This window comes from Hyperolius riggenbachi, chromosome 11 (genome assembly GCF_040937935.1).
Source record: "Hyperolius riggenbachi isolate aHypRig1 chromosome 11, aHypRig1.pri, whole genome shotgun sequence".
Taxonomy (NCBI): Eukaryota; Metazoa; Chordata; class Amphibia; order Anura; family Hyperoliidae; genus Hyperolius; species Hyperolius riggenbachi.
In genome coordinates, this window is record NC_090656.1 from 10,349,164 (window position 1) to 10,375,423 (window position 26,260).

Below are 26,260 nucleotides of genomic sequence, written 5' to 3' on the forward strand. Positions count from 1 at the left end.
GGATAGGCTTTGTGACGCACCTGCATTGAATACAGCTGTAAGTTGTCATGTTGTTGCCCTTCTGTTGCTGTGGACTCGCCTTTCACCTCTCTCATTCACCAGCCTTTTTCCACCAGAATAGTCCTTATACTTTGAAGGTTTTTCCTCATCTACCGCTCTCTAAACACCCGAGATACTGACAGGGCAAGAAGAAAATCCTAAAAGTCATCGTTTTAGAGATGGTGGCACCAGCTCTTCCTGAACTGACGATTATCCCTCATTCAAAGTGTATATTCTTTTTTAAAAAGTTCATTGCATATTTGTGCGTACAGCCACTGATGACTGCCCTGTGCAGATATAATGATGTTCTGTGCCAAGTAATGAGTTATCCTACAAGCCCGTCCCCCCATCACCAGCTTATCAGACAGATGTGCTCCTGGCTCTAAAGCTGTGTGCAGTGAGATTGCAGCAATAAGGTACACAGTGCCCGGCTGTCTCCTCTCACCCAGTCCTGCAGGAACAGCCTCTGCTGGAGGAACTCATCTGCCCTCTCCGTCCTCAGCGCTGACGCTCATGGCCTCATTGCTCCACGTTCTCCTCCTGTGGCCCCTTGTCTTGGGCTCCCTCGTGACAGGTAACTTACCCCTCGTTTATGAATAGATCGTGTCTGGATGTATCTGCTAGCTAGCTCTGATTTTCAATGACATTCCCTGGATATGCTTAGGGCGGGGCACGGCCAGCGCTGCCATTGGGGATATCTGGGCAATTACCACGTCTTCAGAAGAGAAGCATCTCTCCTGTATTGGTGGCTGCGCTCCTCTGTCAGTCCGTGGCTCAGAGCGTTCCCCTCTTCATTCTGGCTGAGCGTTCCCCTCCCGTCATTTCATGCTGAATTTAGTGGATAATATCAAAGCCCCCATACATGCTATTGTCACCAAAATTGCTACATAGAGAAACCGTAACCAAGAATTGAATTTCATCCCAATCAGTAGCTGATACCCCCTTTCCCATGAGAAATCTTTTCCCTTTCTCAAATGGATCTTTAGGGGGCGCTGTATGGCTGATATTGTGGTGAAACCCCTCCCACAGTGTGATGTCAGGACCATGGTTCTGACAGTTTCCCGTCAATGAACCTCATTGGGTTGTGGGAAATAGCTGTTTACAGCTGTTTTCAACAGCCAAAAAAGCAACTGACATCACCTGCCAGCAGTAAAGATGTCACCATGGATAAATGTCAGAATGTAAATCAGGGAGAGGAAAGATTTTACAATGAGCAAACACTGACTAAATCATTGATACCTAATTATTGTAAAAAGGAAGCACTTTTTTATTACATTACTTTCACTGGAGTGGGAACAAGTAAAAAAATTAAAAAGTATTTTTCAAAAAGACTTTATAGTTTTTGAGATAATCAATTATGAAAACGGAAAGGAAAAATGTTATTTAAACTCATGGTTTTCTGAGTTTGAGGACTCGTTCACACTACAAGAGCTTTTTTAAGCTCTTTGTGATTTTAAAAGCTCTTGCTAATGTTATCCTATGTGCGTGTTCACACTGGAGCGATGTGATTTTATAATCCCCCATAGCATTGCATTAGCAAGAGCTTTTCGAATCTCTAGCGCTTTAAATGCTCTTATAGTGTGAATCAATTTTAAAAACTGATTGTCTCAAAAACTACAAGGTCTTTTTGAAATTTTTTGTCTTGTTCACACTCTTCGCCTTAAAGTTTGCCTTTTAGGAAAGCAAATTTTTGTTTTTCTTAACATCTTAGTAAGGGGGCTTTTAGGACCATTGTAGTCCCTTACACACTCCAATGAGTTCTGGGTCACCATGAGCTTGCTGGTTAGTCTGTACCTCTCGGTTTACAAGCCCTACTCCATAGAGCCAAATTAATCCATGCCATGCACTGATGAGGATCAAACAATCCGAAACAGTCTGTATGCATGTTGGATTATTATGGCTCTGTACAATTTAACAAGCTGACACATCATTGCATTCCAGCGGGTCTGTAGGTGTGTTTAGCTTCTAAGGGTACAATGGTTAATTTGCATATATTCAGCAGTGATGCTCTGGGAGACATCTCGAGCTCACTCCAACCTGAATTATCGCAAATTCTTTCTGTTTTAGGAAAGCAAATTTTTGTTTTTCTTAACATCTTAGTAAGGGGGCTTTTAGGACCATTGTAGTCCCTTACACACTCCAATGAGTTCTGGGTCACCATGAGCTTGCTGGTTAGTCTTCGCCTTAAAGTGGATCCGAGATAAACTTTTACTCATTGCATAATTGTGTTCATTTCCTATCGTTTATAGGGCATTCCTCAAGCCAAATACTTTTTTGTTTTTGCTTTAATACTCTAATTCCCTATAAACTAAGCAAGCCTCGCCAACAGTTTTTCAGAGAGCCTTGGCATTTTCAGACAGTAGCAAGGGTTAATGGGAGCTCAGTCTGGGCAGGAGGAGGGGAAGGTATTACTAGCTAGAGATTTTCCCAGACTGAGGGTGCATTTCCACTAACGCGAATTTGCATGCGTTCCCCGCATGCAAATTCGCATAACCAATAAAAGTGAATGAGCCTGTGTCCACTTGTCAGGAAAACGGAGCGTTTTTTTGCGCAGGAAAAATCTGCTCAGCAGAGCCATCCGAATTCGGACACCGCACACACGCATGCGATTCGCATACAATGTATTTAATAGGGAATTTGCATGGTGTTTTTTCATGCGAATTTTCATGCGAATTCGCATACGATTTCGCATGGAATCAATGAAAAAGCTCACAGGCACTGACATGGTTAAATTCGCACACAGCGTCATCCATGCGAAATCGTATGCGAATTCGCGGTAAAATTCGCATACAACTGCATGCGATTTCGCTCCTGCATGCGAATTCGTCCGCGGAGAATCCGCGGCGATTTCCCACCGCACTAGTGGAAACGCACCCTGATTGCTGAAGATGCAGATAAGCTTGCCTGTGTGTAATGTTTACAAACAACATGGCTGCTGTCATTGTATTACAGGAAGAAATGGATGGATTATGAAAAATCGATTGAATGTCCAAATCGTATTTATGGCCATTATTGTGAAAAATGATACAAAATTTCACGTAATCTTAATTAGCAAATTGTGATCCTCACTACAACCAACAACATTTTGGGTGTGTTTGGGAGCAGGAACTACTCACCGATCGTCCGGCCTGGCCGCCTTCTTCTTACGCATTCTGCACCCCCAAAGTGGGTCAGGTGACATGCATGGAGCCAGACCCTGAGGATGCAGGAATGCCACTGGGAGCTGTAGGATGCGTAGAAGACGGCACCAGGAGGATCGGAAAGCAGTTCTGCTGCTCGGGGGGAGTTTTTTGCTAACGCCGGTTCAAGCACACGGCAAGCACATGTATCTAGCGGGGGTCTTGCTGTATACAGAAGATCAGATTATATAAATCTCTTCAGTGCCCTCTATTGTCCAATAAGTAATATTTTTGCGAGTCAGGTTATTTCGGCATGCGGGGCTTAGCACTGAAGCTGGTCGCTGTCATAGCAGCAATGCTATGATAAGCATGCCGCGGTAATTTGGGGCTCCGGCAGCTGCCAGACCCCAAATTACATCTCCTTCCAAGTTGCGAGCCGGGATATATTTAACGCCACCCCCGAGTTTAGCGGCAGCAGGGAGAGCCGTTATTCGGCTCTCCCCACGCCAAACCGTGACGCCATGTACTCATATTCTTGTATCATAAGCTCTTAAAGAGAATCTGTACTGTGAAAATCTTACAAAAATAACGTACCAGCCTGTTTGTTGTCTTCTCCTAGCCCCCTCTGTGACATTTTCACTGCTCCTGCTGCTTACCTGGTGATAAAATCACTGTTTTATTCATTGTTTATGTAAACAATGAAGATGACTGCCAAACAGGAAATACATCATCAGAGCAGGTGCCCGTTTGCAGAAGCTCCTCTGAAAGGTGACTTGATTGCTGGGATGTTACTCCCCCGTTTTTCCTTAGCTGCTTGTCTGAGCTCTGCACTGATCTCTCTGCACTCACAGCTGTGTGAAATTGCTCAGCTCCACAAGTCTTGCAGAGACACTGGCTGTGAGCAGAGACAAGCCTGTGACTCATACACACACAGGAGAGCCTGCAGGGGGCGTGCATAACTTCTCCCTATCACAGCAGAGAGAGTGCATTCCTCTTTGTCTCGGCAAGGCTTGACAAGAAAAGAAGATTAGATCTATTACAGAGACAGTGCAACTAGAAAAGGCTGCAGTAAACCAGACCACATTAGAACAGGTATAGGAACTTATAGGATAGAAGAAATAAGGCTGAAAATGTTGTTACAGAGTCTCTTTAAAGAGAATCCGTAACCAAGAATTGAACTTCATTCCAATTAGTAGCTGATACCACCTTTCCCATCTATGGCTGATTTTGTGGTGAAACCCCTCCCACAGTGTGATGTCAGCGACTCACAGCTCTGAGGTCCTGACATCACACTGTCGGAGCCTTGTTGCATTGTGGGAAATACCAACTGTTTCCAACTGCCAAAAAAGCAAGCAGCATCTCCTTCCAGTGACATCACCTGCCAGAAGTAAAAATGTCACCATCATGTGATAAGTGTCTGAATGTAAATCGGGGAGAGGAAAGATTTTACAAAGAGCAAACACTGACTAAATCATTTATACATACTTATTGTAAAAAATAAGCACTTTTTTATTACATTATTTTTACTGGAGTTCCTCCTTAAAGAGAGTCTGAAATGAGCAAACAAAACCTTTTTTTTCAGAATCCTCTTCAGGAGTATCAGCCAAGATGATTTGCTGCATCCCTGCTGCCGTCTGAGGTCTTTATCCCCCCTGAAATCCCCCGAGCAGAATCATCCGTTACTTCCTGGAGGAGGCAGAGCTTTGTGCTAGAGATGTGGCGAACTGTTCGCCCGGCGAACATCTCTGGAGCTCTTACTACTTCCAGGTTGCACTGACCTGGAGCAGTACGCCTGCGCTGCCCGGCTGAGCGCGTCCTAGATGGCGCTCCTGTAGCTGGGCACTCTCTGCGCATGAGCGTGACGTGGTTCATGACGTCACGCACACGGGCAGAAAGTGCCCGGCAACAGGAGCGCGATCTAGGACGCGCTCAGCCAGGCAGTGCAGGCGTACTACTCCGGGTCAGTGCAACCCGGAAGTAGTAAGAGCCCCAGGGATTTGGAGATGTTTGCCGGCGAACGGTTCGGGAACCGTTCGCCACATCTCTACTTTGTGCTGTAGCTCTGCCCTTACTCGCGTCAATCCCCGCTGAATGCAGCCTCTCCCCACCCCTCTAAGTCTTCTTTCACTGAGAGGGGCGGGGAGAAGCGGCGATCAGCACAGATTGATTGGACTGGAGGCAGAGCTACAGCCCAAAGCTCTGCCTTCCCCAGGCAGCAAAATCTACGACTTTAAAAGTTTGGGGGGGATAAAGACCTCGGACCGCCGCGGTGATGCGGCGAATCATCTTGGCTGATACTGCTGAAGAGGATTCTGAAAAAAGAGGGGGTTTTTTTTTGCTCACTTCAGAGTCTCTTTAACTGCAGCTGCTGCAAAATTTCAACATCAAATATATCTGATAAAGAACAGTTTTTAAATGTTTTTTAAATTTGTCTTTGTTGATTTCAGGTGAGGATGAGGATAAGCCCCTGGTGGACACAAAGTACGGGAAGGTGCGTGGGATAGTCGCAGCTGTGAAAGACACGGAGAGAACCGTGCACGCTTTTTATGGCATCCCCTTCGCCAAATCACCGACTGGACCTTTACGGCTTGCAGCCCCGGAACCGCCGGAGCCCTGGAGCTCAGTGAGGGAGGCCTCTACATACCCAGCCATGTAAGTGGTCCTATCGTGCCTACATATATTACACACGTACATTTCTGTCAGTCAGCACAGCAACTGATGGGTTCATAGTTTTCTGTCACCTCGAACACTACAGAACTAGCACAGCAGTTTTGCCATTTTCAATAACATTGCTGTGTTGTGTACTAATGAACTTGTTTATCTATTTATCATCATCACTCTTTATATTTTTTCCTGGTTCATGGATATTCGCCCCCCAACCTGTTTGTTTGGCATTTTTTTGCACAGAGCATGTTCTAACTAATGAGTACCATTCAGGGCAGTTTCTAGGCTAAACTGCACCCAGGGCGAGGGTGTAAAAACTGCACCCACCTCCATGGAGCCAGATATAGGTGCCTGCAGTATAGGTTAGCCAGGTCTAATTGCACCCAGTATAGGTAGCCAGCTATAGGTCCCCCCAGTATAGGTAGCCAGCTATAGGTCCCCTCAGTATAGGTAGCCAGCTATAGGTCCCCTCAGTATAGGTAGCCAGCTATAGGTCCCCTCAGTATAGGTTAGATAGGCAGGTTCCCCCGGAATAGGTTAGATAGGTAGCTGCCCGCAGTATAGGTTAGCTAGGTAGGTGCCTCCAATATAGGTAGCCAGTATAGTTGCCCCAGTATTGGTTAGCTAGGTAGGTTCCTCCAATATAGGTAGCCAGTATAGTTGCCACCAGTATAGGCTAGCTAGGCAGGTGCCCACAGTATAGGTTAGATAGGTATGAGCCCCCAGTATTGGTTAGATAGGTAGGTGCCCATAGTATAAGTTAGATAGGTAGGTGCCACCAGTATAGGTTAGATAGGTAGGCGCGCCTTGTATAGGTTAGCTAGGTAAATGCCTGCAGTATAGGTTAGATAGGTAGGTACCAGCATTATATGTTAGGTAGATGCCCCCATTATAGGCTAGATAGGTAGGAGTCCCCAGTATAGGTTAGAAAGGTAGGAGCCCCCAGCATATGTTCGATAGGTAGGTGCCCCCCCCCCCCCCCAAGGGTGATGAATGGGGGAGCCGTGGCCTCACAGGGACTCAGCCACGGGGAGGGCAGCCTGACTTCTCCCTCCCTTCCCCGGGGCCATCCTCTGTGCTCCCCGCTCCATTGCAGAGTAAGAGCAGGGAAGCCTTGTATATTGAGCAACTCACCTCCCTGCTCATTCCATTCTCCACTCACTCGCTGCTGGTCTCCTCTGCATTAGTGATGGGTCGTTCGCGAACGAGCCGGCTCTAAGAGCCGGCTCTTTGAAGTGAATCAGAGGAGCCGATGCTCACTCTGAGAAGAGCCGATGCCTCAGCCGCCCCTTTTAGCTCTAATTTGCTGTGTAATAAAGGGCGCTGAGGCATTCTGGGAGATGTAGTCCTCCTCTTGCAGCTTGTAGGAGTGTTTGGGGCGAAGCAGAGCAGTAGCAGGAGGGATTGCCTCAGTCAGAGAAGTAGTCTGGAGTTGGCATGGAGACGGGGGTGGGGTTTTTAATCCGATTCTGAGTGGTGTCTAGTGATATTTAATTAAGAGCCGATTCAGAGCCGTAAGAGCCGGCTCTTTAATGGGAGTCGATTCAGAAGAGCCGATTCTCTGAGAAAAGCCGGAATTCCCATCACTACTCTGCATAGCCGTGTATACACACTCTACTTCCTGTTAATCAGGAAGTAGATCGTGTATCAGCGGTTATGCCCCGGGAAGAGGAAGGGAGGATGAAGTCGGGCCGCCCTCCCCTCGTCTGAGTCCCAGTGTGGCCGTGGCTCCCGCCTCCATCACTGCGCCCACCCTAACACCATCGCTCAGGGCGGCCACATGCTTGGCCCGCCCCTGGAAACAGGGCTGGTACCATTTATGGCCGCTGACTTATTGTCGGATCCAGCTGGATTAGTTTGTTAAGCCTTAAAGTGTCCCTGAGCCGAAGTTCGGTACACAAAATCAGACACTTACCTAAAGAGAGGGAAGCCTCAGGATCAGGATCCTATTCTAATGCAGAGGAGTAACTATGGGTGGGCAAAGGGGACATATGTCCCCGGACGCAGCACTGTGAGGGCGCTCAGCACGGCCACTGCACCTCCACATGCATGAGAGGCGGCTCGCTGGCTGCCTGAAGTGCCCCTGCTTCTCTCCCTCCCTGTTCAGAGGAGTGCAGAAACGATAACAGGAGCAGAAAAAGTGGGGCACATCTGGCCATCTAAAGGGTTCATATCTGGCTATCTAAAGGGGGCCGCATTTAGCTATTTAAAGGGGGGGCACATCTGGCTATCTAAACAGGGGGAAGGGGGGCACATATAGCTATCTGTATAGGGAAAGGACGACATCTGGAAATCTAAACAACATTTGACTCCACCCATGACCACAACCACATTCTGATGTGTGGTCACGACTATTTTGTCCAGAGGGCGCTGAAAATCCTAGCTACGCCTCTGTTCTAATGTCCCCCATCGCTGAGCACAGCTCCCCGGAAGATTAGCGACAAGGCATTGTTGCTAATCAGATCGGGACTGCGCAGCTCCACTTCCTTGTACATGGCTGCGCAAAAGCCAACTGAGCTCGCCCACGTATGCGCAGGAAGCCAGTGCTGCAGGCTCCATGGTACTGTGCATGAGAGGGTGGGTTTGCTAGGCTACAGTGCGGCTATTAATACGGCAGAGAAGCTGCACAGCCCCGATTTGAATGGGGGCCAGGCTCTGTGTTACTGTGCATAAGAGTAGACTAGAGTGGGAAGTCTCAATAGGATCCCGAGGCTTCCCTCTCTGCAGGGTAAGAACTTGTTTTGAACCTGAGCTTCACCTCGGGTTCACTTTAAACTTCATAGACAGGTGAGTCCAATCATGAGAAAAGGCGTGTAAATGTTTACTTCTTTATAACTCTCCTCTAAAGTGTAACAGTCAGTATGGTATCCTCAAAGCAACTCTCTAAAGATCTGAAAACAAAGGTTGTTCAGATTCATGGTTTATCGGGGAAGGCAACAAAAATCTGTCCACGTTTACAGTGATTGTGATCTTCTTAGTTAAGTATCTGCTGTCAGCTCCAACTCAAAAAACACATTCGGCATCCGACCTTTTCTCACTCAGGACACTACTAAAATGTTAGTACGGTTACGGTACATGCTCTAATTATAACTCGCTTGGACTACTGGAATATATTGCTTGGTGGACTACCAAGGAACTGAACTGAATGTACTGAACTCGGCTGGTCGTCTCATCCATCTATCTTCTCCAGCTTCCTCTGCTGCTCTTCTCTATCAAGCTCTTCACTGGCTGCCAATTACTGAGAGGATTAAATTTAAACTCTTAACCCTAACCTACAAAGATTTCCACAACCTCTCTCCCCCATACATCTCCTCACTAGTTTCCAGATACCAACCAAACCACAATCTCAGACCAGAACAGGAGCTTCTCTTATCCTCCTCCAGAATCACTTTCTCGCACTCACGTATACAAGACTTCTCAAGTGCCACACCCCTCCTCTGGAATGCCCTGCCACAGCACATCCGTCACTCTCCAACCTTTGAAATCTACGTTCCCTGAAAGCTCACTTCTTCCAACAAATACTGGAATCAAAACATGGACAGTGCCATACATCTGTTATGTAAGTAGTTATCTACTTGTAAATTTATTTTTTTCCTGGCATACAGTAGTATGGCTGATCCTGCTGCTTTAAGATCTCTACTTGGAGATGAGTTTTTACCACTTTTCTGCCTTAATCTGTTAATATTCCTGCCTTTCAGGTGCCTCCAGGACCCGCAGGTGCTGAATGAACTGAATGACAGCTTCAAATTCGAGTTCCAAACATCATTTTCAGAGGACTGCCTCTACCTGAACCTGTTCACCCCGTCAAAAAGGAAGTCAGACGTCAAGCTACCGGTGAGGAGAGCCTAAGACTGCGTATGGAGGACAGGGGAGTCACATGCAGCCAACGGGCCAACCTTATTTACTGTATGGTTGTAATGTGCCAATTCTGCTCAAGTGAAATATCACTTCAATTTTGCAATTACGATTGCATGTCATTCGATTTTGAAATTAAATTGTATTTTGCGGAATCCATTTATAAATTTTGCCTAATATGCAAAGTTATTAACATGGCAGTCATAAATTATTTTTTTGTGTAAATTGTGAAAAAACCCCAGAAAACTTTGTTTTACTAAAACCAGATTGGTTAGGGGAAATAGTGGAGACAAGTGAAAAAAAAACCTTGTTTTTTTATAAATATATTTTTATATAAATATAACCTTGTAGTTTTTGATGAAATTGATTTAAAAAAAATCACTAAAAAACTAAACAAGTATAAAAAAACAAGATTGAAAAAAAATTGCTTGTGCCTATGATTCATCTATCCAACACCATTTAATTTTATCTTAAATTTTTGCTTGATAAATAAAAGAAACCTTTTCTTTACAACTGAACATTTTTAATTAATTCATTTAATTGTTTGTTGTGCGGCCATAGGCTTCTTTCATACGGGCAGTTGAAGGCAGTGAAGTCACCGCCTGTCGGATGCTCTCCTGCACTGGCTGGGCACTTGTTAACGCTTGGTAGCCGCGGTGGACAGGTGCCCACCCCCCCCCCCCCCATGGAGTCACACCTGAGCGCAGCCGCAGCCACGCCCAGACAGGACATTCTGCGGTTCTCTTCCACTGGGTAACTCCACCGTGTCTCAAGCGCTGACACGCCTGGAGTTACAAACGCTGCCATCTGGCTGCATATTATTTACATCCAAATGGCGCTCGTGGGCGGCTGACGGGCGTACGTATGGTTACGCCGCTGGTGAGTTGGGCTGCTGCTGCTAAAATTCCCGTCAGTGTAAAAGATAGGGATAGTCGTAAATGCTGATTTCCGTATTCTGAAGGTACTTAGCAGTATTCCGATTTCCGATTCAGACGGTATTCCGATTTCCGTAGACTTCCATGGATTTCCATTTTCCACAGAAAATTCCGCCTACAGCTTACCGCACTACACATCTTAATTGTCTTATTGGCTTATTCATTCTGAATCTTCTGATTGCCTTAAAATTATCAACTATTGGTATGGCGGATTTCTGCGGAAATTTCCACTACCGCTTATTGCACTACAAATCCTCGTTCTCTGATTGGCTGATTTATCCCGAGTCTTCTGATTGGCTTAAAATTACGATTATCGGTAGAGCGGAGATTTCCGCGATTTACGATGAATACCGCCTTTAATCTGATGTGATTTCCTATCGGGAATGCGGAAATTTCCTTTCCACGGAAGCGACTTCAGCATCCCTAGTACAAGACTATCCCCCTACGTAGGATATATATGATACATATAATACATATACATATGTGATACATATACGTCTACAGTACATTGAAACCGAGAAGCAGTGGAGTAGCTAGTGATGATGGGGCCCTCAGATAGAGGCACTCTTAAAGAGGAACTCCAGTGAACATTTTTACTGCTGGCAGCCGATTAGTTGCTGCATGCTGTTTTGGCAGTTGGAAACAGCTGTAAACAGCTATTTCCCACAATGCAGCAAGGTTCACAAACAGGAAACTGCCAAGAGTACGTACTTTTCTTGTTCCCGTGGGAGGGGTTTCACCACAATATCAGCCATACAGCGCCCCCTGATGGTCCGTTTGTGAAAAGGAATAGATTTCTCATGTAAAAGGGGGTATCAGCTACTGATTGGGATAAAGTTCAGTCCTTGGTCAGAGTTTCTCTTCAAGCAATGCCACCTGCCTCTACCCTATGGGTATGAGTTAATTTGGCAATTTACATTTTCATGCAATCAGCACTGCACATAGTGAATGGTGAATACATTCAGTACCACCTGGGCCCCCTATGCTCCCGGGGCCCATAGCATCTGCTATGGCTGCTATGGCTATTGCTACGCCACTGCCATCAAGAAGTGACCAGTTTTGTGTAATGTGTGTCTTGTCTCTCCCTGTCTGCAGGTCATGTTCTTCATACACGGGGGAGGACTGCAGATGGGGGGCACTGTCCTGTTTGAGGGCTCAGCACTCTGCGCCTCTGAGGATGTCGTCGTGGTCGTCCCTCAGTACAGACTGGGGTTGCTGGGGTTCTTCAGGTAAGAAAAGCTGATAAGTGATAAAGGTGCTAATCCTGCATTCAAAACTTGCAAAACATTTTCTGCTGTTATGGTTTGGAGTTATCACAAACTTTAGGAGCACTGGCCCTTTAATAGCCATTGCCATTCAGTTGCATGCTGGGGGTTCTTTTTATCTATAATATATTCCTCCTCTTCCCTTTATTTCCCTGCCTAGCTGCTTATCAGAAACACCCTCTGATCACTTGTGTTTACAAGCAAGGCTGAGGTGACTCAGCGATTGGTGGAGTAAATAAAAAAAAAAGACAGTTGTAACAAACATGGAAGAGGCAGCTGCGGTGAAAAGCGCTACCTCCGCGGCTGCCTCCAGCTCCCTGTCTAGCAGTATATCCGTGCCTCGGGCGTTTAGCACGCCGAGGACGGGTCTGTCAGTTGCACATAGGGTTGCCTTGTCGCGCGTGCGCACAGACAGGACCTTTATGCGGGGAGGAGGCGCATCCGCTGACCGGCCGGTCGGCTGACGTCAGAGGAGACACTCGCCGCTTCTCATTGGCTGATAGGAGGGGGCGTGCCAGAGGGGTCTCCTCTGCTTCATAAGCCTTGCCGAATCACTCGCAACTTGTCTGCTGTTGCGAATACTTGGTGTTAGCTCTCAGACCCTTAGATAGTTCCGGTGTGCTTTGATCCGGGAGGAGACCGAGGATTTCACACAAGATAGGAATTGTTTGATGGCTTAAAGATTACTTCATTACTGTGTTTATTTGTGGATCATTACGTGGATAGCACAATACATCTGTTATGTAAGTAGAAGTAGTATTTATCTAATTATATGTGTGTTTTTTTTTCATGGGTGTCGCTTGTTCTTTAACCACTTCAGCCTACAGTGTTGTTCACCTTATGCCTCCGAGCAACTTTCACATCCCATTCGTTCGCCAATAACTTTATCACTACTTATCACACTGAAATGATCTATACCTTGTTTTTTCCGCCACCATTTAGACTTTTTTTGGGTGGTACATTTTGCTAAGAATTATTTTATTCTAAATGCATTTTAACAGGAAGATTAAGGGGAAAAAAATGGAAAAAATTCATTATTTCTCTTATGTCCCTATCACAATTTATGAGGCCGATGTTTTATTTGGTAATAAAGGTGTATTTTTTCAATTTGCGTCCATCACTATTTACAAGCTTATAATTTAAAAAAAATATAGTAATATACTCTCTTGACATGCATATTTGAAAAGTTCATACCTAACCCTTAGGCAACTATTTATGTTTTTGTTGTTTTTATTATTTATTTATTTTTATTAAAAATTTTATTTGGGTAATTTTTGGTGTGGGAGGTAAACAGTTAACTTTAAATGTAATATAATGTGTATATTTAATAAAAAATGGATGTGGGTGTAGTTTTACTATTTGGCCACAAGATGGCCACATTCAAAAAGTCCTGGAAGTGAACGATCTCGCTTCCAGGAACTACAAAGAGGACGGGAATTTGTTTTTTTCACAGAAAGACCGCGGCCTCTGATAAGAGGCCGTCGGTTTTTCTGCCATTGTTCCCATCCATCGATCTCAGGGCTAATGGAAGGCGGCAGAAGCGCCGCTGCAGCAGCACAATCCATCTGGGCGGTTATATCCGTCCAGATAGACTTAAAGAGAACCTGTAACAAAAAAAAAATCTCCTGGGTAGTACTCACCTTGGTAGGGGGAAGCCTTAGGGTCCCAATGAGGCTTCCCCCTCCCCTGTAGCTGCAGGCAGTCCAGCGCTGGCTCCCCTGAAGTGTCCCGGAATCCTCCCTCGACAAGCCTGACAAGCGCTGATTTATTTAACTTCCCGGGTCCAGCGGGGGAGCTGTTGAGGCTCTTCCCACGGAGATAGGTGAAAATAGCCGATCTCCGTCGGGTCCACTCTACTGCACAGGCACAGGAGACTCGCGCCTGCGCAGTAGAGCGGCCCGACAGCGATCCGCTTTTTCCGCCTATCTCTGAGGCAGAGAGCGGATACTGCGCCTGTGCTGGAGCCCGGGAAGGTAAATATTTACATCCCCGCTGTTCGGGGAGCTTTTTCGCCGCCGCCGTGGGACCGAGGAGGACGGGGGAAGCCTCAATAGGATCCGGAGGCTTCCCTCACCCGAGGTGAGTACCCCCCAGGGGAGGTTTTTCTCGATACAGGTTCTCTTTAAGTGGTTAAACTTGCATTATTCATAAACTGAAAACTGCATAAATCTAATACTAAAGTGCCCTCATTCTTAAGCCTGGTACACACTCTCAAATATTATTGGCCAATCACTACCTCCATGCAATATGAGGGTCAACGGATATCGAATACTATGTGCAGATTGTGTAGGTAATGAAGGTGGTAAAATTGTTCAGTGATCACAATTGAATCACAATTCACAATTCAATCACAATTGAAAGTGTGTACCAGGTTTTTAGTGTTAAATTAACATACAATCAGTGTAATAAAGCAAAAACAAAAGTTTGCATACAACTTGCAGTATTCATACATTGATAATATAAATCTAAAAATACCGTACCCCCATTCTCAAGTGATATGACCCTCATGTTCAATTGTTCAACTCATCTGATACTGAATGTATAAATAACCATCCAATTCTCACATATATTTACATTTAGGCTCAGTTATGGACATGCACGTGCCTAACGGCTACTAATTTAGTATTAACTAGTCTTTTAACAAAGGACTTTTAAATCCCTTTTAGGCAGGGGGCACTCTTGTCCCTCTGTTTTCAAGGGCATTTCCCCGGTCGCAGGCACATTTTCTGCTTTCGATTTTCTTGCGATTGTGTTCGTTCTCAGTCGATTTTCCAGCTTGTGACAAAGCATATTGCAACTGGAATACGCATGCATCGTGCAGAAAAAAACCAAACTGAAGGCTGTCCAATTTTAAAATGTGGTAAAAAATGGGCACATGGAAGGCAGACAAATGTGAAAGACCATGAGCCATTGACTTTATTAGCCAGTATGGCTGTGCGCGTTTGTGCTGCCAAAATGTGCGCGGTTCAAACAAGTGCGCTCCCTTAAACTCCGGCTCAATCTCCTGGGGATTCTGGCTCTCCATTAACCTATAGCTGTTATCTGGAGACGAACACGGCCTATATGGCGCGGGAGATTTGGCCGCATCCGGCGCCACCATAGACCGTAACAGTAACTACGGCTATAGCAGCGCACAGGGAGTAACTTCAGCGCCGTCCAAAGACTGAGCCAGCACTAGCTGGAAGCCGAATTACATCATTCCGCACCATCCACATGGACCTGGAGGGGGAACAGTAATTACCACTGCCGGGACTTGCGCAGGAGCAAGGTGAGCCGTATACCGGCTGTATCCGGCACCCAAGTCTCCCGGTGGCGATTTCATAGGTACGCATCCAGAGAGCCATGGTTCTTTATAAAATGAAACTTACAGCTGCCTGGTTTTTGATCTGAAACTAGAGGCCTTCTGAGTTTTGTCATGTGCCTGGATTTATGTTGAAATACTACGGTTTGCCATTTGTCAGCACTGAGGATGGACAGGCCACAGGGAACTATGGGTTCCTGGACCAGGTAAAGGCTCTGGAGTGGGTGCGGGACAACATCGAGAACTTCGGAGGGGACCCCAAGTCTGTAACTGTATTTGGTGAATCGGCTGGTGGATTCAGTGTCTCAGCACTGGTAAGTTCAAACTACTTTCCTTTGGAGTGTCAGAGAGATGTTGTCATTTGGCTCATGCTGTGGTTGTGCGTCATGCTGAGTGATAAACCTGTAGGCTAGCGGTGGTGGTGATGGGGCTTCAGAGGGGTCACAGAAAGACAGGAGGAGACACGGAGGAGGCACAGGATGGCAGGGGGACACAGAATAACAAGGTTAGACAGGGGTGCCTGGTTGCCAGATTGTGGGACCCCCCAGATGGTGAACTGGCTTGTGGCATCTAATAGACTCCATGGCAGTTCACTCCCCACAGGTCACCTCAGCCTTCTGGCAGACAGAGCTACAGGAAGATGGCGTCTGAAGCCCTGCACAGGAGACTATTTATGTCTCCAGCACGCAGGGCTTGGGGCGCCATCTTCTCGCAGCCCTGCTCTGCCTGTGTCAGGTTTTCTTGCTTGTAGTGACAAAATAGCAAGAGACTTCCCTGAGGTTAGGCACAGAATGCTGAAAGAGGGGGGGGGGGGGGCATAGGATGACAGGAGAAGGCACTGAGGGTCACCAGATGGGGGACAGGATTATTGGTGGGGCATGGTGTCATAGACCACACGGGCCGGTCTTTGATTGGGTCAATCACTCAGAGTCAGAAACTCGGTCTCGCTGTCGATTTGCGCATAGATGCCCATATGTGGATTCGCAGTCTATGAGACGACTAGCCGAGAGGAGCGTTCTGACTCCAAATGATTCACCACACACATACAATTCAAAAGCTTGCCACCACATGTGAGTCAGCACATGACTGTAAATATATTAGCACACTGTGAACACTGTAAGTTAACCCCTAGCTGTATGCAGGGATCGGTGCCAGATCTGACTATCTATGCCCGATTCAAGCATAAGGGTTATAAATACAAGATACTCTAGAACACAAGGTAAAGTTTGCGGAGGAGTAAGTGTAATGTGTATGTTCAGGAACAGGTCATAACCATAAAACGATTTTTAAACGTTTTAATCACAAAAATGCATTACACACATTTAGATACACTAATTAACATATACACACAAAGCTTAAAATAAAAGGTAATAATTGTGAAAGGTGTACTTAGCCAAAATGCAGTCTGTGTGGGGATATTTCCTTCTGGGAAAAGAAATGCAAAGTCCTTGGTTTCAGAATCATAGGCCTTTAGGTATATTTTGTAATCCAAGCAGATGTTACAGTTCCAAGATGTTCGCTAACCACATGGTCCTCTGGTTAGCAGCAGCAGGCTCTCATGAAGATGGCATTTGGAGGACTGAAAACACTGTAACTCATAAGCTATACATGTCATATTGAGGTGGATAGCAGATTCATACTTGTCAGAAAATACCGATTAATATGACATCTTGCATGAGTGCGTTAGGCTGTCCTGTCCCCGAGAAGGGTCGTACACCATTAATTGGACGAGTTATGGTTATGATTTTTATATCAGCACATTGGGCAGATTCTAACAAGACTATATTAATTCCATAGCTGCACTATACACGGTTTTCATTTAACAGACTGAAATAAAAAACCATATGCATTTAAATCTGTTCCCCAGCGGTGCCGCTTCGGCTGGACTCCCGCTGAGAAAGCTGCCTTAGCTTTTCCTGTGATGAGAGGAACTTGTGGTGCTCAATTTGCATCTGAGTGTGACCAGCCAGAACAACCTTTGACATATTACACCCGGTTTCTGGTGTGCTGTGGGATCATTCCAATTCCGGCGGGGATGGGGGGAGGGAGCATCCTCACAAGTTTGCCTCAGGCAGCAAAAAGTCTACAACCAGCCTTGGGTAGCACTGACACTGCTTGTGTCCTTTTTGTCATAACCTGACAGTGCCCTCCTGTCATTTTACCTCAGATGCTGTCGCCATTAGCCCGAGGCCTGTTCCACAGAGGGATTGCTGAGAGTGGAGTGGTTGATTCATTTCTCTTTGAAGATAAGCACAAAGACCTCAGCAAAATCCGTAACGTGAGTATTTTCCCCGTACGCCAGAATACTAAACAGCCTAAGTTCATAGCCGTACATTTTATATACATGCATGTAAACGGGCCTCATAGAAGCGTATGGTGGGGAGTGGACGTGGTTTTGTGAAATGCACATGTTCTGGATGGTTTTGTAAATCAGTGTGCGATATTATAAGTAGGGTAAAAAGGGCGCAGCCATGTAGTTAAATATAATTTGCATATGACTGGTAAAAAGGGCGCCGGCTGGTGTCCGATAAAATAATGGGCACCAGGGTTGATCGCTATGCAAAGCGTGGCTACGAGCTGTTTGTAGCCGCACTTTGCAACTCGACTGCTCTGATTTGCATATTACAATCTTGTTGATTGAAATTATGTGACATAGAAGGCATCTCATCACTGCCAAAGCTTAGGAATTTGAAAGCTGTATTATTAAGATCACATCTGATTTTGGCAACAAAAAAGCTCCTGGCCAGGAAGCTGACACTCTACTAATTTTAGCCGGTCATTGCCAACAGGAATGCCCCAGCATGTCATCTGTATAATAAGATTTACCAGAGTCTCAGATCGGCCAAGTTCCAGCGTGTAGCCCTGCCACCTTGCAGGAAAAGCCCTCTACCTTTTCTAGAGCTGATATAGAAAAGGCCAGGGCCATTTTCTGCAAGGGGGCAGATCTATTCCTCTGGAATTTCATGAGCAAAGGGAGTGCATACATTTGCATACAAATTTGCATAAACCTGCATCAACGCAGAACTATTTGCATCTCATTGACCATCCCTATTAAAGACACAACTATACATCAAGCTTTATTCTTACTGAGGACTGGAGATGTTATTTATCTATATCTGTATATATATATATATATATATACACACATGACAACACCACAAGCTAATATCTTAGGGAGGCACGCTATGTGCGGTCGTGCAACATAGCGTGCCATCCTTAGTTACACGTGTTGCTTACATAGCAATGATTGCTCCTTTAAATGCCGGCCGCTGCTGTGAAGTATCCACAATACTTCACTAGCAAGGCCGCTACTATGTTAATTAAAATAATAGTGCTGCACTAGTGAAGTATCGTGGTCGCGATACTCCACAGCAGCGGCCGGCATTTAAAAGTGCTTACATAGCAACGCGCGCCGCTAAGGAAGGCACGCTATGTGCGGTCGTGTAGCTTGCGATGCTGTCATCATTGGCACAGCTTCATCAATTAGCCCTTATATGTGAAAGTAGCCTTAAAGCGGGGATTGTTAGCCATACAATCAAATTCCATCTACCCACTTCTCGGTGTTTATTATGTGGTCTACAGCCTGACCCTGCATTGCAAGCATTCCTTTGTAATCATAAATGTTTCTGCTGTAATGAATCTTATCTCAGTCAGCCTGGCTCTATTCTGGTACATTGCCTGGAAGAGGGAAGCTTGTTATTTCCGCTCCCACGTTCCTGCTCCTCACTGATTGGCTGAGGGCAGCTCAGTGTGACAGGCTGAGAAGGGAAATACACCTCACTTCTCTGCAGAAGCTGCTGAAATACGATCTATACTGTGCTCACATGTGTTTACAAAGCAAGCTAGATATGACAATGCAGTTTCTAGTACAGAGCTCAGTGGGAAGGAGGCAGACAATGCATATACCATATTAGGCAGAAGGAATAAAAAAAAATAGTTAGGGCTCAGCCACACTATAAGCGCTTTTTTGAGCGCTTTTCTGAGTGCTTGTGATTGATTCTGAGCACTTTTTTAAAAAATCACTCCCACTCACTTTCATTAAAATCACTGAAATCAAAAGTGGACAGTACAATACATGTGTTATGTAAGTAGAACAATGTATCTACTTATATATGTGTTGTTTTTTTCCTGGGATAATATGGGTGATCCTCCTGATTCAACAGGCACCTTTTTTTTAAATGTACTCCCTCTAAAGATAAAACCATCATTGTGGACTCTCTCTGGGAGCGCATATTTGCTAGTAGTAATAATAATAACAAAAATGATTTTTGTTATTATTAAAAGTAATAGGTATAATAGCACTTCTGTATTGCAGCTTGTCGCCAACCTCTCATCCTGTGACGCAGCATCGCTGGTGGACTGTTTGAGGAAGAAATCGGAAGCAGAAATCAGTACCATTTCTCAGGGTCTGGTATGTAAAGGTCATAAAGGTAAAGGTCATAAAGGTAAAGGTCATAAAGGTAAAGATCATAAAGGTAAAGGTCATATAATTGGCTACAACTAGAGATGGCCCAAACCTCCGATTTTCAGTTCACGAACTTCTGCAAAAGTTCGGTTGGTGCGAACGTCCGCGAACCGCAATAGACTTCAATGGGGAGGCGAACTTTGAAAACTAGAAACACTTATGCTGGCCACAAAAGTGATGGAAAAGATGTTTCAAGGGGTCCATCACCTGGAGGGGGGCATGGCGGAGTGGGATAGACGCCAAACATCCCGGGGAAAACTCTGGATTAGACGCAAAGCAGCGTTTTAAGGGCAGAAATCACATTGAATGCTAAATTGCAGGCCTAAAGTGCTTTCAAACATCTTGCATGTGTATACATCAATCAGGAAGTGTAATTAGAGTACTGCTTCACACTGACACACCAAACTCACTGTGTAACGCACCGCAAACTGCTGTTTGTGTAGTGACGGCCGTGCTGGACTGGTGCGCACCATGACGAGATTGCTCTTCCTCAGTGATATCAGGTAATGTCTGACTGCCTTATCAACTTTCGATGGTTCTTTCTCTACCATTGTTAAACCTTACATCTATTTTTTTAAATTACATTTTCTGCTGGCTGTTCAGTACCTGCAACGTGAATCTGTTATGGAGGGCAAGTCTGCCATTGTGACCACTGGTAATGGCCGGAGAATCCTGGTTCGATTCCAGTCCGGAGTGGGAGCTTAAGAAAAGGCTACCACCACACATCCAAGGAAAGCAGCAGGCACGCTGTGGGCAAAGGAGCAGGAACGGCTACCACACATCCAAGGAAGGCAGCAGGCATGGCATGCACGTCCCGAGGTAGTGACCAAAAATAACAATACAGGAGGACTTTCGAGGCCCTGGTGTATATGAGATGAATCAACTTTAAATCCTTTAAGGATAATCTGTTATGGAGGGCAAGTCTGCCATCCATTCAAGTGAAAGGTATGCACTGACTGCCAAGTATAATACAATGTGCAGTCAAAGATGCAGTGAAAGGTATGCAGTGAGTTGCAAACAGCTGTCTGTGTAGTGACGGCCGTGCTGGACTGGTGCGCACGATGGCGAGAGTGCAAGTGATGGCGGCTTTCCAGCCCATACAGTCGCCGGGCTGAGGTAGCTGAATGACAGAACTGTCCAGCTGATCAAATTTGGTCTGTCCACTATGAAGCAATGACCTTATTATTTTGTGTGTGCCCCCCTCCCCCCCCTGGGGCAGGCAGTCACACGGCGTGCAGGCAGAGATGCTGTGTGTGGGGACTGACTTAGTCTTCGGGCAGGCCTTAGCGTGCTTTGCAGACCAGGCATCCATTGTCAGATGGACCCTTGACCCAACGCTGTGTGCCAGAGATGTCACCACTGCATTTCAGCATCACGGTACAGTTTAGGTATCGCCTTTTTTGAGAAAAAAATGCGGCCTGGTATCTTCCACTGCAGTGTGTGGCTTTGCTTTTGTGTGCTGCTTTTCCTCAGGTGGTCATCCCATTGCAGTTTGTGCTTTGTAATCATGTGTCTTAGTAAGGTAGTTGTCCCTATGCGGGTCTTGGTCTTTCCACGGCTCAATTTCGGTGGCAGAGAGTACAGATGCCATTTCTCTCATCTGAGGCAGACACACAAAAAATTTCCACACCGCTGAGCCCTGGGGTGATGGCACTTTGGTGGTGGCGGCCGACTGAGTGTTAAGTGGGGTGCCCAAATCAGAGCAGGAGGAGGAAGACATGTCACGCTTCCGTGCGGAAGCTGAGAAAGATGAGGTGTTCTGTGTTAAGTAGTCAACTACATCCTGACAATGTTGGGGGTTGATGGCATGTGCCTTCTTCTGAACACTGTACTTTGGTTGAGGGCCGCACGAAATCATGACAGCATGACCTCGAATAGACCTGCCAGGTGGCCTGCCTCTGCCTGTTGTTTTGTCCATATTGGGGGGGATGAAGTGAAAGGTATGCATTGACTTGACTAATACAATGTGCAGTCACACAGGTGCAGTTAACAGGTATGCACAGAGTGGTATATCACACGTGGGTAGGTGGGTGCACTGAACACAACAGGTAGGTATATGCAGTGATGGGTATTACAATGTGCACCTGTCACACACAGACAGGTACCGGACAGGCACAGTGACACTGCGTGTGTTCACGTATGTAGGTGGGTGCACTGACTGAAGTGAACAACAGGTAGGTATATGCAGTGATGGGTATTACAATGTGCACCTGTCACACACAGACAGGTACTGGAAAGGCACAGTGACACTGCGTGCGCTCACGTAGGTAGATGGGTGCACTGACTGAAGTGAACAACAGGTAGGCATATGCAGTGATGGGTATTACAATGAGCACCTGTCACACACAGACAGGTACCAGACAGGCACAGTGACACTGACCCTCATGATGCACTATGGGGGCGAACCGATCGGGCCATCTCTACCTACAACTCGTGTACATTTACGCTCTGGGGTTACAAGGTTCAGTATAGACATTTAAAGGTGGGTAGGTAGGTACGGTTTAGGCACTTAGAGTGTGGATTAGAGTTAGGCTTTAGATGGGTGAGTTCGGTTTAGGATGAGGGGGGGGGGTGTTCAAGTTAGGAATAAGTTAAGGGAAAGGAGGGGGGTTCGGATTAGGCATAAGTAAGAGTGTTAGGGTTAGGCATTAGGTGTTGGTAGTGGTGGTAGTAATGGTGTAGAGTGGTTTAGGCACTAAAACTGTTGTATTAGGGATAGGCATTAGGTGTGTGTGTGGGGGGGGGGGTCAGTTTATGCACTAACAGGAGAGTTGGGCTGAGGCTATACGTGGTGGTGGTAATGGGGGGTGGAGGGTTTAGGCACTCAGAAGGGAGGTAAGGCCTTAGGTGGGGTCAGTTTAGGCACTAACGGAAGAGTTAGGGTCAGGCTTTAGGTGGTGGTAATTGGTGAAGGTAGTGGTGGAGGTGGGGGGGTTGGTTTTGGCACTTAGAAGGGAGGGTTCTAGTGAGAATCAATGCCTGTAACTGTATAGTAAAATATTGGTAAACTGAATTACTGATATTTTACTACTTGTGGGCGGCACTACTCGGTGCCCACCGGCAGCAGTGCCGCTGTAATACGCACTCGGTTAGACCCCCTGGTCGGGACACTATGGCTGGAGTAAAGGGATGGCACTCATGTGTCTTGATACATTTCTGCTCTTCCAATATTTATCTCTACCGTCTCTCATTTCCTTGCAGGGTCCGGTGATGTTCTTCGCCCGTGTAGATGGAGAATTCCTCACCAGATCCCCGGAGGAGATGCTGCTGCAGAAGGACGTCGCCCCCGTCCCCTTCATGATCGGTGTTAATAATCATGAGTGTGGCTGGATGTTGCCCAAGGTGAGTTCCTGTCCATACCTGATCCAGGTGGTGTAGCTAGAGATCATGGGGCCCCATAGCAAAACTTTCCTGGGGCCCTGAGATGGAGGCACTCTTAAAGTAAGTATCCAAGGCCCCCCCCATCCGGCGTTTTCTGCGTTGCACCGCACGGGTCACGTGGTTCAGCCGACGTCTCTAGGATGGCAGTGGCACTGCGCTGGTGCAGTAGTTCTGTGCCTGCGCAATACCATCCTGATGACGTCGGCCGGACCACGTGACCCGTGCTGTGGAGCGCAGAAGATGCCGACCCAGAACCCGACCTGGCGAGGTCGGGTACTGCAGCGGAGAAGACCAGGAGCCTCAAGAGCTGCAGCAAGGGCACCAGACGGCTGTCACGGGCTGGAGGAAGCCCTAGGTAAGCGGATCTTTTTTGGGGGGACCTTGGATGTTTCCTTTAAAGAGTTCCCCTGGGGGGTACTCACCTCAGGAGGGGGAAGCCTCAGAGTCCCAATGAGGCTTCCCCCTCCCCTGTAGCTGCAGGCAGTCCAGCGCTGGCTACTCTGAATTCTCTGGTAAACCAGGCTCAACAAGCCTGACAAGCTACATTTATTTACCTTCCCTGGCTCCAGCGGGTGGCGCTGTTGCGGCTCTCAGCACAGAGATAGATGGAAATAGCCGATCTCCGTTTGGGTCTGCTCTACTACGCAGGCGCAGGAGACTTGCGCCTGCGCAGTAGAGCAGCCCAACAGCGATCGGCTATTTCTGCATGCCTCCGAGCGGAGAGCCGATACTGCGCCTGCGCTGGAGCCGGGAAGGTAAATATTTACATCCCGCCATTCGGAGGGCCAGAGCGAGACCGCCGTGGGACAAAAGAGGACTGGGGAAGCCTCGATAGCATCCGGAGGCTTCCCCCACCCAAGGTGAGTACCCCCAGGGGAACTTTTTGTCGTTACAGGTTTTCTTTAACCTTCCTGGCGGTAAGACCGAGCTCAGCTCGGGCTATGCCGTGCAGGAGGATTTTTCAGGCCCTGCTGGGCCGATTTGCAAAATTGTTTTTTTTTATTACACACGCAGCTAGCACTTTGCTAGTTGAGTGTACTGCCCGATCGCCGCCGCTCCGCTTCGATTTGCCGCTAAAAAAAAAAATAGTGCTGCGCTGCCCCCTGGCGGTTTTAATTGACCGCCAGGAGGGTTAAAGGATACCAGAGCCCAAATGAATATGAGAAATGGGGGGAGCAGGTATGTATGGTGAGCTTTCCTGATGCTCACCGCTCCCCCCGTTCTCCAATCTGCCCCTAATTTTATTTAATTATTGCATTTTATTTATTTATTGTATTTATCAAGCGCCAACATATTATGCAGCGCTCCGATCCTCCTAAATGCCCCCCCCACCAGGACAGCCAGGTCGGGCATCTCATCTCATATCTATTTGGGCTCTTTTAACTTTTAAGTAATACCACCTACCCTATGGGTATGAGTTAAAAAGACTGTATAAAAAAAAACTCTCCCCTGGGGGGTACTCACAGGCCCGGCCCTAGACTTTTTGCCGCCTGAGGCAAAATTCAAAAAAATCGCCGCCCCCCCCCCCCCAAGCCGTGTGTGTGTGGGGGGCCGCCCGAGCTGGAGGGGATAGCGGGCAGGAAGGGGGTATTGGGCCTAGCGGCGGGGAGGGGGGTCGGACCCCCCCCCTCCCTCGCCTGGGTCCCCCGTCCTCCGCTCCCCTCCAGCTTTAGAAGTGAGGTCGCTGGCTGCAGCTATATTGTAAGAGGCAACGGGCGGGGATCACTCGCCTCTTCCTCGTTCCAGCCCGAGCCTGCGCTCCACTGACATCACTTCCTGCGGCGTAGCAGGAAGTGACGTCAGTGGAGCGCAGGCCCGGGCTGGAACGAGGAAGAGGTGAGTCCTCCCCGCCCGTTGCCTCTTACAATATAGCTGCAGCCAGCGACCTCACTTCTAAAGCTGGAGGGGAGCGGAGGACGGGGGACCCAGGCGAGGGAGGGGGGGGTCCGACCCCCCTCCCCGCCGCTAGGCCCAATACCCCCTTCCTGCCCGCTATCCCCTCCAGCTCGGGCGGCCCCCCACACACACAGACGGGCGGCTGCCGCCCCTCCAGAAGTGCCGCCTGAGGCAAAAGTTTCACCCCGCCTCATGGGCGGGCCGGCCCTGGGTACTCACCTCGGGAGAGGGAAGCCTCAGGGTCCCAATGAGGCTCCCCCCTCCCCTGTAGCTGCAGGCAGTCCATCGCTGGCTCCCCCGAAGTCTCCGGCAATCCTCCCTCGACAAGGCTTGATATATTTACCTCTCTGGGATCCAGCGGGGGCGCTGTAGCGGCTCTTCCTTTGGGCTAGGTGGAAATAGCGCAGACCGATCGTATCCGCTCTATTGCGCGGGCGCAAAAGGACTCGTGCCTGCGAAGTAGAGCGGATCGATCGGGTTTGGCTATTTTCGCCTTACCTGAATGAAAAGCCGCTAGTACGTCTGCGCAGAATCGCTGAGAGGTAAATATTTACCTCACCGCACTTCGGGGGACCTGCGCACTTAACGGAGGGAAACCGAGGACGGGGGAAGCCTTGTTAGGATCCTGAGGCTTCCCCCTCGTGAGGTAAGTCTCCCCCAGAGGCTTCTCCCTCCCGAGGTAAGTCTCCCCCAGAGGCTTCTCCCTCCCGAGGTAAGTCTCCCCCAGAGGCTTCCCCCTCCCGAGGTAAGTCTCCCCCCGAGGCTTCTCCCTCCCGAGGTAAGTCTCCCCCAGAGGCTTCTCCCTCCCGAGGTAAGTCTCCCCCAGAGGCTTCTCCCTCCCGAGGTAAGACTCCCCCAGAGGCTTCTCCCTCCCGAGGTAAGTCTCCCCCAGAGGCTTCCCCCTCCCGAGGTAAGTCTCCCCCAGAGGCTTCTCCCTCCCGAGGTAAGTCTCCCCCAGAGGCTTCTCCCTCCCGAGGTAAGTCTCCCCCAGAGGCTTCCCCCTCCCGAGGTAAGTCTCCCCCAGAGGCTTCTCCCTCCCGAGGTAAGTCTCCCCCAGAGGCTTCTCCCTCCCGAGGTAAGTCTCCCCCAGAGGCTTCTCCCTCCCGAGGTAAGTCTCCCCCAGAGGCTTCCCCCTCCCGAGGTAAGTCTCCCCCAGAGGCTTCTCCCTCCCGAGGTAAGTATCCCCCAGAGGCTTCCCCCTCCCGAGGTAAGTCTCCCCCAAAGGGTTCCCCCTCCCGAGGTAAGTCTCCCCCAGAGGCTTCCCCCTCCCGAGGTAGGTATCCCCCAGAGGCTTCCCCCTCCCGAGGTAAGTATCCCCCAGAGGCTTCCCCCTCCCGAGG

General features: G+C 47.8%; 1 protein-coding gene across 1 annotated transcript in view; it reads left to right on the plus strand.

Annotated features, from left to right (window-relative positions):
• The first annotated feature begins 415 nt into the window (after positions 1-415).
• LOC137538542 (fatty acyl-CoA hydrolase precursor, medium chain-like) overlaps positions 416-26,260 on the plus strand; it is a 48,526-nt gene continuing 22,681 nt past the window's right edge. The window contains exons 1-8 of the mRNA XM_068260778.1: positions 416-613; positions 5,606-5,810; positions 9,521-9,656; positions 11,708-11,841; positions 15,339-15,492; positions 17,346-17,456; positions 19,494-19,589; positions 22,845-22,985. Of these exons, the coding sequence (XP_068116879.1) occupies positions 553-613; positions 5,606-5,810; positions 9,521-9,656; positions 11,708-11,841; positions 15,339-15,492; positions 17,346-17,456; positions 19,494-19,589; positions 22,845-22,985 (1,038 nt within the window). The 5' untranslated portion in view covers positions 416-552. The remainder of the gene's footprint in view (positions 614-5,605; positions 5,811-9,520; positions 9,657-11,707; positions 11,842-15,338; positions 15,493-17,345; positions 17,457-19,493; positions 19,590-22,844; positions 22,986-26,260) is intronic.